This window comes from Rhagoletis zephyria, unplaced genomic scaffold (assembly GCF_001687245.7).
Source record: "Rhagoletis zephyria isolate East Lansing unplaced genomic scaffold, Rhagoletis_zephyria_1.1 Rzeph_scaffold_01375, whole genome shotgun sequence".
In the NCBI taxonomy this organism is placed as follows: Eukaryota; Metazoa; Arthropoda; class Insecta; order Diptera; family Tephritidae; genus Rhagoletis; species Rhagoletis zephyria.
Genome location: NW_016158459.1, coordinates 66,391 through 79,033, shown reverse-complemented (window position 1 = coordinate 79,033; position 12,643 = coordinate 66,391). Strand labels below are relative to the sequence as shown.

The window sequence follows — 12,643 nt, the reverse complement described above, 5'->3', positions numbered from 1 at the left end:
CTGCCAGAAATCCAACGAGACTCTACAGGAATTCGCCTCCGAGGTTGAAAGGTTGGCTCATTTGGCAATTGGAGATGCATCTGGTGAGCACCTCGAAAGAGTAAAAATCCACAGGTTAATCAATAGAATGCGGGACGTGCATACCAAGCGAGAGACGTACGCGAATCCAAAGCCAACATTTGCCGAAACTGTCTCGTATGCTCAGACGCGTGAAGCGGCGGCGGTCCTAAGTAGACCAGCCTACAAAGTATATCGCGTGGAAGTGAAAACACCGGACGAGACAAATGAAATGCTGAAGAAGATTATCCAACTGCTGGGCGAGAAAAAGCATGGCGCTGGCAAATGTTTTAAATGTGGAAAGCCAGGCCACTTCGCCCGCGATTGCCGCGCAATTTCCAGTGCGCTCAACAATTCAGCAGGACGCAAACGCAGGGCTGAAGGAGACGAATCCAACTCCAATCAGTCGTTAAACTAAAACGAGCCAGCAGCAAGGGGCGCACGCTGGCTCCCGCAATTGAATGACCCATAATCTCCGTCTCGCGAATTGGCAGAAAAGCGAGCAACGTTACTGTTGGTGGATATGTGGACGGACATGAGCGAGTACTAACTGTGGATACGGGCGCATCACATTCCATCATTCGATCTGATTTGGTCACTAAAGAGGTAAGGCCATTACCTGGAGCAAGATTGAGGACAGCAACTGGTGAGGACACCCAAGTTGTAGGAGAGGTAACATGCAAAGTCGCTATAGGGAATGTGACGGTGTTACACAAGTTCATAGTCGCGGCGATTATGGATGAAGTCATCATTGGATTAAACTTCTTGCTTGATCAAGGTATGCAGATCAGCATGAAGAACAGGATTATGACGTATAACAACATGGAAGTGCCCCTTAGGTTTGGGTATGATGGTCCGAGCAGCAAGCAAGTGATCCTAGAAGAAAGTGAGCAGATTCCACCGAAGTCAGAAGCAGTTGTGTGGGCAAAGATTGATGGAGATTGTGGGACAAACAAATTGTGGGTTGTTGAAGCAACACAAAATTCTACACCGGACGTACTTATTGGTAAAACCCTGGCTAAGACGCAAAAGGATGGACGCATCCCAGTTCGAGTGCTCAATGAGTTCAAATCACCAGTCAAACTTCGAAGAGGAACTGTACTGGGGCAATGTCAAGAGGTAGAGGCAATCTTCAAGTGCGAAAAATTACCTGAAAGCGATTCCATTGCCGAGAATGACATTGCGGAAGACATTAATGCATGGACGTAAGGGTTGGAAGAAAAATACCAGCACAAGGCTAACGAACTTCTTCGAAGATACTCCAACATATTCGACAAGGATGGCGACAAACCAGGCAGGACTAACGTCGTGAAACATCGCATTGATACTGGCGATGCAAGGCCAATCCGTCAAGCTCCTCGGAGTGTTCCACTTGCCAAACGTGAAACTGTTAGCCAAATAATAAATGAAATGAGCGAGAGTGGTGTGATTGAACCATCAGCGAGTCCATGGAGTTCGCCGGTAGTACTTGTGAAGAAGAAGGATGGTCAAATGCGGTTCTGCGTAGACTACCGAAAACTAAACGATGTGACGAAAAAGGACAGCTATCCTCTTCCCAGGGCACTCTGGACTCGTTGACTGGAACAAAGTGGTTCTCAACACTCGACCTTAAGAGCGGTTATTGGCAAGTGGAGGTAAGTGACGAGGATAAGGAGAAGACAGATTTCAGCGTTGGAGACGGTCTGTGGCAATTCACGGTGATGCCCTTTGGATTATGCAACGCTCCTGCCACTTTTGAACGACTTATGGACCATGTGCTCAAAGGACTGCATTGGAAAACATGTTTGGTGTATCTAGATGAGATTATCTTAATGGGTAAAAGCTTTGAGGAACACCTGAACAATTTGGAAGAAGTTTTCCAGAGAATAGCTGGCGCTGGTCTGAAGCTAATTCCTAAAAAGTGCTCACTGTTCAGGAAGGAGGTGAACTACTTAGGGCACAAGGAGACAACGGAGGGCGTCTGTACTGCGAAGGAAAATATAGAAGCAGTAAAGGATTGGCCAAGACCTAGGAACCTGCACGAACTACGAAGTTTTCTTGGGCTATGCACCTACTATCGCCGATTTGCTCCGAATTTCGCCAGCACTGCTAATAGCCTCAACGAGCTCACTAGGTAAAATAGAGCCTTCGAGTGGAACAAGGAGCAGGAGGAGGCTTTCCAGACTCTGAAGGAACGACTATGTACTGCACCTATGCTAGCGTATCCCGTTCCAGGTGCAACGTTTATTTTGGATACGGATGGTAGTGGTTATGCCATAGGAGGCGTACTGTCGCAGGTAATTGATGGGCAGGAGAAGGTGGTTGCCTACTATAACCGGTCGATTGAACAACCAGAATGGAACTACTACGTAACTCGGAGAGAACTACTAGCGTTGGTGGAGTGCATCAAACATTTCCACAAGTACCTCTATGGGCAACGTTTCCGACTTCGAACGGACCATGCAGCGCTGAAGTGGCTACTACAGTTTAAGAATCCAGAAGGACAGCTAGCTCGGTGGATTGAGAGACTGCAAAGTTATGACTTCGCTTTTGAGCAGCGCAAGGGAACTGTCCACGGTAATGCTGAAGCCATGTCCCGCCGGCCGTGTAGACTGGAATGTAAAAACTACTCAAAAGCTGAGGGAAAGGAGGACATTATAGACGTCCGTCTAACGACAATAACACCAGCGGAAGAGTGGAAGGAAGAACAGCTACGAAAGTGTCAGCAGGAAGATCCAGATCTGGAGCTTTTGATGCATGGACTGGAGGTGGACAGGAGGCCAACTAAGGAGCAAATGGCAGCGGAAAGCCCCATCGCAAAGGCGTACTGGGCACAATGGAACAGCTTAAAATTAATATCTGGCTGTTTGCATAGGGTATGGGAAAGCGAAGATGGCCAGTGCTCCCGCAACCTGATAGTAGTTCCAAGGGTAAGAATTCCGGATGTACTCAAGGAATTCCACAATGGTCCTAGTGGAGGGCACCTGGGAATCACAAAGACCCTGGAAAAGGTTAAGCAGAGGTTCTATTGGGTTGGTTGTCGGCAATCGGTCGCAGAGTGGATTGCTAACTGCGCGGAGTGTATTGCAGCTAAGGGGCCGAAATCCAGAAGTCATGGCCAGATGAAGCAATATAACTCAGGTGCACCTTTCGAGCGGATTGCCATGGTTGTAGCCGATCCATTTCCTATGAGCGCACAGGGAAACAAATACTTCCTTGTGCTTATGAACTACTTTAGCAAATGGCCGGAGGTATACCCGATTCCAAACCAGGAAGCTAAAACAGTAGCGGAGGTATTCACCTACAATTGGGTTGCGAGATACGGTGTACCTATAGAGCTGCACTCTGACCAGGGAAGAAATTTTGAGTCGGCAGTGTTCCAAGAGATGTGCCAGATACTGGGTATCCGGAAAACTCGAACGACGCCTCTTCATCCGCAATCATATGGCATGGTGGAACGGTTCAACCGAACCCTGGAAGAGCATTTGCGGAAGGTCGTGGACAAGAATCAAAAAGATTGGGATGTCCGCATACCCTTGTTCCTGATGGGATACCGGTCAGCAGTGCATGAAACAACGGGTAAAACTCCTGCAAGGGTAATATTCGGCAGTGAGCTCCGTTTGCCTAGTGATCTGAAGTTTGGGGTGACTGGTGATGCTAGAAGGATTGGAAAAGAGACGTCAAACATCCTGGAAGAGGAGCTGAGAGAGATACATGCTCTTGTGAGACAGCGCANGGCAAGGAGAATCGGGAAAGAGACGTCCAACATCCTGGAAGAGGAGTTAAGAGAAATACATGCTCTTGTGAGACAGCGAACTCAAATTATGAGTGACAAGATGAAGGCCAGGTATGATAAGGCAATGAACTCCGAGGGTTTCCAAGAGGGAGACTTAGTGTTGCTGTACAATCCACAACGGAAGAAAGGTTTGTCCCCAAAACTACAATGCAACTGGGAAGGTCGTCAAACGGCTGAATGACGTAGTGTATCGAATCCAGACCGTTGGGAGACCAAGAAACAAGATGAATGTGGTCCACTTGGAAAGGCTTGCAGCGTTTGGAACAGTTTCGGGACGATCAGACTTAGGTGGAGGGCAGTGTGACGAATACTGCGGCAACACAAAGCGAANACGTAAAGTTGGATGAACACTGCGAACAGCGAGAGAAGGAGAATGAGCGATAAACTTCAGAACGGTCTAGAGTTGCCATAAGTACGAGCGCAGGTATATAAGGGCGCCGCCACAGCGAAGTGAGTTAGTTACAAGTCAGCAAGCTACAAGTAAAGTGAGCAGTGAAAGTGAGTTGCGAATAAGCAAGCTATAAGTTTAATTGTGTTAACAAGTTCAGTAAAGCGTTGTTATTGCTTTTACAAGTATTGTAAAGTGTTTTTGCTGTATTAGCAAGTATTGTAAATTGTTGTTGTACAATTTCGAGGATAATCGTAACAATACTGTGTACATCAAATACCCGCCCACGATTTCATTGCATTCACACTAGGAATGTCGGAAAAACATCGATGCATCGAAAACAGCGATGTTTTGCTTCGATGCATCGAAAATTTTCCACTCTATCCATAAATAGTCGATGGATCGATGTATCGATGTTTTTTGAAAACTGACATGTACGGTACATTGAACCGTCATTCCATTTTTTCAATTGTTCAAAAAAAATAAGTGAGTTTGGCCAAAAAATTTAAATGGCTGCAAGAAGTTCCGCTAGAAACAAAATTAGCTCAGTTGCAGTAATTTATTTCAAATTTTCTACAATTTAGCTAATAACATATTTTGTTGTGAAACATTATCTGAAAAATCCTATGCAAATCGATGCATCGATGTATGCCCTTCGATGCTTCGAAAAATATCGATATACATTTCGTTGCATCGAATCAAAGAAAAACGTCGATGTATTTTTGCCACTGACATCCCTAATTCACACAGAATGCGTACGCGCATGGTGTAATAATAACAAGGTGTTGTCAGTAACTTAACCTCACTTTTTCGGCAGGTCTATTCCGGTCACGCATTTTAAAGTACTAGAAAAGGTACTAATTATTTACTACCTTTAATCCGTTGGTGCATACTATTCAAATTAAATGTAGCAAAATGTATAATTACAGGCTTATAAGCCTTAATATATGTTTGTATCGGCAGCTCCACACAGCTTGGACATATATTGTAACTTTAAAAAAGTAAAAGCCGTAAAATAAGGCAATTTCCTATAAGACTGCACATGATTTTCTAAATAGATTAAAACACATAAATATCGATAATATAAGCGAATTCCTAATTTAACCATGCAGCCACTCTATTCTAGTGTATCAGTAGTTCATTTGGCTCAATATAATGGCAATGCAGCAAAAGTTATTTAATATAAAAAAGCGCCTTTCCATACGATTTCTGGGTACATTTTTTTTCCATTGATAACCACGATATCTTTTATTTTTCTACTTTTTGAGGACAAAAACTATACAAATCCAGCAATTTTAAATATTAATATTGTTCTGAAAACACCAAGTTCTTTAAAAATCGCGGTAAAACGAATTACTAAAATGGAGTATTTTAGATACTATTTCCCAACGAATAGTAGTATAAAAATTAAGATCGGCAGCACTGAAAATAAGCATGCCGATCTTGTCAAAATCACAACAAACACCTCGCTACTGACAACACCTTGTTATTATTCCACCATGGCGTACGCGTACATACATGTATACTTATGTATGTACAAGAAGAAAAAGAAACCAGCAAAAATGAAAGGATGTCTTACACGACGAGCATATCCGGGCACATGCTCGGCTTGCGGTGCATGTTCGTCGATTGTAAAGCGGTTCCCGAGCATGCTCGCCAAAAATCAAAAAATTTTGATTTTCAGGGATCATGCTCGTCGTTTGTAGCGTGGTTTGCGAGCATCGCATTGGAAACAAAAACAACAATCTCATTTTGTGTTGATGCTTGCAGTGTGCACATCGCGGATATATGCATCCAAGCCATGTGCGTTAATTGGATTTTTGATAAATGAGGCTAAATTACTATATGTATATGTATGTACATGCATACAATTAAAATATAAATAAATTTAAGTAGCACATACATAAAAAAACCAAAGTCATAAGTATTTCAATTGCATCATCCGAGTCTTGAGTACAAAATTACATATGAGCCGCTCACCGTCTGTAGCAAACGACAGCGAGCATGTTGTCGCACATGTGCGCGCAGATGTTCGTCGTGTGTAACCAGTTTTATTTATATAATTATGTATCGCGTGCAGGGAAGTCAACTCGCGGGAAATTCCACCGATTTGCAGGGAATTTCCTATTAGGTGCCATCGGTGAATGGACAGTTTTTTTCCGGGAAATCGGGAATGTTACGTTTATAACTTAACGCTAAAACCAGCAACTTTGAAATAGTGATCCGAAATGGTTGGGAATTTTTTCTGGCATATATTCGGCCTGATAAACTCAATGTCGTCATCTATATACCATTTTGTCGCTTCGTTTGACTTCCAGGTGAGATAAAAGGAACAGTGCCTCCAGGCACTCTCACCGGTTAAACCAAAAAGTTTAACAGAACAATGGAATCTAGAAAAATGTATTACTTTTTTGTGTGATATTTCAAAAAGCAAATTTTTTGCCGCAGGTCAGTTAAATGTAAATTGCAAATATATTAGGGGTATTCCCCAAATCTTGCAAAGCCATTGCACGTAGCACGGATTGCATGGATTGCATAATTTGACACACAACAACAAAATACATGGGAAACAACATTTCCTATTGCTGCAAAATATGCAACGTCGAACCCCATGTATACATTTTGCAAAATAGCATAGCAAGATAAATGCGACCCTGTGCTAGTTGTTTTTTTGTTGGATTTGTTACATATTTCTCTCATTGCTCTCATCTCGCTCACTTAATTTTTTTTTGCTGTCTCTTGTTATTGTATTTGATACATAATTTCGCTGCTTGCTACCCAGGAATGCTATCACTTCGCAATGGGGTGCTCTCGTACTCTTCGAAACTTGGAATAGTATTTTTGCATTTCGGGCAATTCGTGCATCGCGCAAGACTTCCAGAATACCCCCTTGTTGAGTAGATGGTTGACTTGTTGAAGATGGGCGACAAACCAAACGCGTCTGAGTGTAGCTCACAAGACCTGCAGCGATCTGTTCTCGGAATTCTGATATCAATGAAATGATAAAGAAGGCGGTCATTGCATCCATCTTCATCTCGGAACAACAGGAATCTTTTTATCGCTTCAAACCTTTTCAATGGCATTATTTTGCGAATGGGTTTGGCTCGTAGTTTGGATAAATAGACATTTTCGTTGCTTGAACCTTCTTCACTACTAGTCTCCGCAGAATCCATAAATTCAAGGATTTCTTCGCCTGATAACTTCGACAATTTCACACGCGACGTCATGAGACGATTTTCATATATTGTTATTTACACACTTTATGAAAAACAGGTGAAAAATTTATAAAAAGTATTTGCATTACCGGGAAAAAGCATCATAATTAAAACGCAATAGAAAAATGCGACGCGTAAAAAATTCGCGCCGAATGACAAGAGTGCCTTGAGGCGCACTTAGGTTTTACGCTATAGAATATAAAACCCAACCATTTTCAACACCGTAGTTATAAAATCATGTAGCTTATGACTAAAACTTTACGGGAATTAAATTCTTGAGTTAAAAGGACTTCTCCAAAATAAAAATTTTCGATGCTGAAAATCAGAAATTTCTTAATACGAAAACGCAACCTTCTCCTCCACCTGTTCGCAAAAAACGGATTACTGAGGACAAACGGCCCGTCGGATTCCATTCTAATTTACGAAAGAAATGTCATCGGAAATATGATCAAGAGCGTTGAACTCACTTGCGTAATCAAAAATTACGCCTTCATATACAAAATGTGATTTTTGTGATCCTTGCCTTGAGGCACTCTTACCGATTAGAGAATATGTTAACGTTTAACAATCAGCCCTGTTCTGCATTTCGATTCCGTTCAAATGTTTCGGAATCGAAATGCATTGGTGTTCTTGATTTCGATTCCGACCAAATTTTTTCGATTTGAAAAGTTTGCACTTTGGCTAGTCGGAATGAAAAGTAATTGGCTAAGGAAACCCAAATATATATGCAGTTTGTCCGCAAAATATTTTCTTTTGAATTTTTATGATATTGAGAGAATTTATAAGTCGCTATTGCTCTAATCTGTATTCAAATACTTTGATAAATCTGTATCTGAAAATTGCTCTTTAAAATCTACCTAGACAAATAAAGCGAAAACGATCGTAATGAAACCGACCTGTTCTTGATTCCGCTTCAGCGCATGCGCAGTTTTCATCGAAAATTTCCATATTGTGCTAATGGGCACAAAGACGTTGCATATGCCAAGGCGCTTGCATGAGCACAAAGTTCACAAGCGTTTTATATGGAAGAAAATGCGCTAAAGCTTCGCAAAAAAACAATCTAAAAAATCAACGTTAATCTTTTTGTACTTGAAACTTGCACTTCGTTATACTAAAATTGAATGGGCTACGAAACTGCATACTCGAAAATTTTCTAAAAACTGCTAAATACAAAGTTTGAAGTTTTGATAAAAGTTTCATTAATTTTTGTGAATTTTGTACAAAGTTTGCAGATTGATTTATATGGCTTTTTTATAGAATGAGCTATTTAAAATAAAAATAAACGATGATGGAAAATATTTTGAATATTGTAAAAAAACTAAATTACGAACATTTCTGTGCGAGTGACTATTTATGTGTTTAAAAAATGCAAAAATGTATATTTGTAAACTGCGGGGAACTTCATCCCTCATTTTCTCTCCATCTACAATCGCCTGATGATCGTTTTCGCTCTCCTCTGCAGCTCTCCGGCGCCTGTATAGCAAAATGCAATGCCTTAGAAAAAGTGCTTCTGCCAATGTTATATCTTGGTCTTTAGCTACTCCTAACTGATAGGAACCTGTTACTAAAAACCGGAGTTGCGTTTCGGTGAAATAAAACGATGCCTCTCCGTTAACCAATTTTTTGTTTGTTTTTGTCTAACAGCATTTTGAAAACATCTTTATTTATGCGATAAGATCCTATAAACCTAAAAGTTATCTACAGATCGAGTTAGATAAAGAAAATTACATTGAAGGGTAAACTTTCTTGGAGTCCAACTTTTGGAACATGTCCACATGAATCCTTAGCTGCATTTTTTCGTTTTGGGCATGCAATAGCAAGTCTTCTGGTCTGGACACACCCAAAAATCATTGGCACTGGCATTTTTTCAGTTTTATACAGATTTGAATTAATTTTTACACAAATAAATAACTGACAACAGCTGTTGCAACTTATTACCGAATCGAAATGAAAACGATTCGAAAACGATTTCGAACTTATTCGAACTCAATCGGAATTGAGAACACCACCACAAAAATTAGTCGGGATGTGTGTCGTTTTACTTTTCAAGTCGAGTCGAAATGCAGAACAGGTCTGAATGTTTCCCTATTTTAAGCGACATTTTTTCAAATCTATAGTTTCAGCGTCCCGATTTTTAGTTTTTAGGCAATAACGTTATGACATATTTATATTTCATAAGCGCAAAAGACAACATTAGATATCTTGTTTAAAGACCCTTCTACTGATATTCACATCAATGGTATGGAATGAGTAGTGCTGCCTCAGTGGTAGTGTAAAAAACTGCCTGTTTCCGAATTTCAGGCACCAGTCACGCCCACAAAGGCATACAAATCGAAACATCCTGAAACAAAACCTTCCTAGTTTTTTTTGTGCTTTAATTCCTGAAAGTTTGAAGAAAATTAAATGAAGGTACGTACAGACGCTACACACATCGCAAAGCATCTCATACTGGAGACACGAACCAAAACCAGTTTAGCTCTATATCTTTCCAACTAGTAGCCGGAACTCAATATATAAGGTATTGTTGGAAAGGTATTGACCTATAGAATAACACTAATTATGTTGGGTGCACCCTCATACCCCCTTAAACCGGCAAAGGCAAAAAAACGTTTTTTGTTTCGCAACACTTTAGCCTAATCTTTAAGAATTCGGATAATCGTTTATGAAACTTAAATACGTTTTCTGGACACAATCTGCAAGGCCTTTCCTAATGATACCTCAAACATGTCGATTGGACTTCTGGATAAAAACTTTCAAATCTCGTTTATATACGTATCAAATAAAACACCTCTTTGAGGTAAAATTTTCTAGTGACGAAAGCTGAACTAGAAACACAAAATTTATGATATCAATTTCGTGACGAAAACTATACGCATTTTTAACTGCCTTTGAAACGTACGGAAAATCTTTTTTTATTTATACGAATCGTTGCAAAAGTTCTGTTTTTATTTTGTGTTTCTAGCAGTAGACGCAATTTTGCAACGTTCCGAATAAATAAAAAAAAATGTTCCGTACGTTTCAAAAGCAGTTAAAAAATGCGTATAATTTTCGTCACGAAATTGATATCATAAATTTTGTGTTTCTAGTTCAGCTTTCGTCACTCGAAAATTTTACCTCAAAGAGGTGTTTTATTTGATATCAATTATTTTGGGGTAGCAAATTTAAAATCGACGAGAACACAAACAATAATCTAAATGTTTTATTTTTCTCAAATAAATTGCAAAAAATATTCTCTAAATCTAAATTATGTATTCAAATCGATGTGTCCATTGAAACATTTAATTTTTCGAATACGGAATAAAGCAAAAAAGAATGATCATATCCTCTGTATTCGAAAAAATTAAAAATAAAAGAAAATTATGAGAAATGATAAAAACTTATCAACTTGGTACTAACTTTGGATACAATAAACAACTGTATTCTTCTGATTGTCTCGTAGTTTATTTTTGTTAAGATTTCTACCGGGTTTGGGCGCTACACATGTGCTTTTTTTTAAGAAGTTTTAATTCCATCACGTGTACGATGTTGCACTCGTGCTATTAAACTAATGCTTTTTTCTCAAGTAATTTTGCTCAGTGCACGGTTAAAAATTTCGGTTTTAATTTTAAACTTTTTGGACTACATATATGACCAAACTAAATTCGGCTTCAAATACAACCTTCCAAGAATATAAAAAAAAGCACCTATGTTGGGCTTAGAATTTAAACAGTTCGGTTTAAATTTTAAACCCAAACATTTTCATAATTAAGAATAAAAAAGAGATCTTAAATTTCATGCTCTATCTAATGGGGATTGAAAACGGACAGCCTTGGTAGCAACCAATTTTATCAAGCATCTTTGCACACTAAGCTACAGCCACGCATGTAAACGTGCTTTCATATGTTGAGTTTGGATCAACACCACATTTCGCTGCGTGCAAACATTTTCTATTTCGGTTTAGATTTTAAACCAAATTTTCTATATATGAAACCTAGATACTAGAATTAAAAAATTTTGGTTTGATTTTTAAACCACGAACTTTTTCGACTAAAAATTAAACCAGAACATATTAAAAATTGCTTAAAACTATTGACTGGTTTAAAAAGTAGACTATAAAAAATTAAAAAAGGTAGTAGTTCCAGCGCGGTTTAAAAATTAAACCCAAACTTTTGACCGTGTGGCAATTTATACATATGTATGTAAGTAGTAGCGGCGCATTGGGTGACTTAAATGTTTTCATTGAGCCGTAAGCCCTGGCAGCTAGAGCTCCTTTTTTTGTGAAATAACAATTGTATTATTATTTTTCATTTAATAAATAAATAAATAAATAGAATGTATTCATACATACATATTTATGTACAACTGTAGGTAATATTGTACGCGTCTTCCCAGGTAGGTTAAGTGCGGGTGATAAACCCATGTAGCATAGTTAAATACTGTTGTGTACATAACTACAATTAAAACGGGGAAAGATGTTACAATTTCGGCATATGACTGAAAAAACTCTAAAATACACATAAATTGTGGTTTCCAAGACATGTACGAAGTGATTAGCACAGCTGCATCCTTCAACTTGTCAACTCGCGGGAAATTCCCCGATTTGCAGAGAATTTCGATTTGAGTGGCAATCGGGGAATGGAAACTTTTATCTTAAAGTAACCAAATTAGACGAGTATGTTAATTTTTAACCATTTGACCCTTTTTGGAGCGACATTTTTTCAATTTGAATCGTAATATCTCCACAACAAGAGTTTTCCCAGATATAAGCTATATACCAGCTGAAAGCTAAGGTTCCGGGCTAGATTTGTGGAAACTAAAAATAAAATCGACTGACCAGTTTTTGAGAAAATTCTCGAAATCTATATTTTCAGCAGCCCGATTTTTTGTTTTTAGGAGATAACGTTATGACATGTTTATATTAGGGCTGTGCGATTATTCGATTACTCGAGCAAATTGGTTAGTCAATTATTCGGTTAATCAATTACTCGAGTAATCAAGATTTTGATTACTCAAAACGATGATTAATCGAGTTACTTGAAATATGATTACTCAAAAAAAAAAAATTTTGTTCGTTAAAAGAGCTTGCTTTGGAAAATGCTTATTTCCTTTTTTACATTCTGGCTGCATTTCTTTATTCATTCGGAACGTTTGGAATAAACTTTTTTGTTTACTTATTCTTTAGAACGTTCCTGATGATATGTTAACGTATATTTCAAACGCATTCTGTTT

The 12,643-nt window shown here is 39.1% G+C and overlaps 1 protein-coding gene across 1 annotated transcript in view; it reads left to right on the top strand.

The window, feature by feature from the left end:
• LOC108363782 (uncharacterized) overlaps window positions 1-12,643 on the top strand; it is a 25,298-nt gene that overhangs the window by 664 nt on the left and 11,991 nt on the right. Inside the window, exon 2 of the mRNA XM_017617256.1 lies at window positions 836-1,248. Coding sequence (XP_017472745.1) covers window positions 836-1,248 — 413 coding nt within the window. The remainder of the gene's footprint in view (window positions 1-835; window positions 1,249-12,643) is intronic.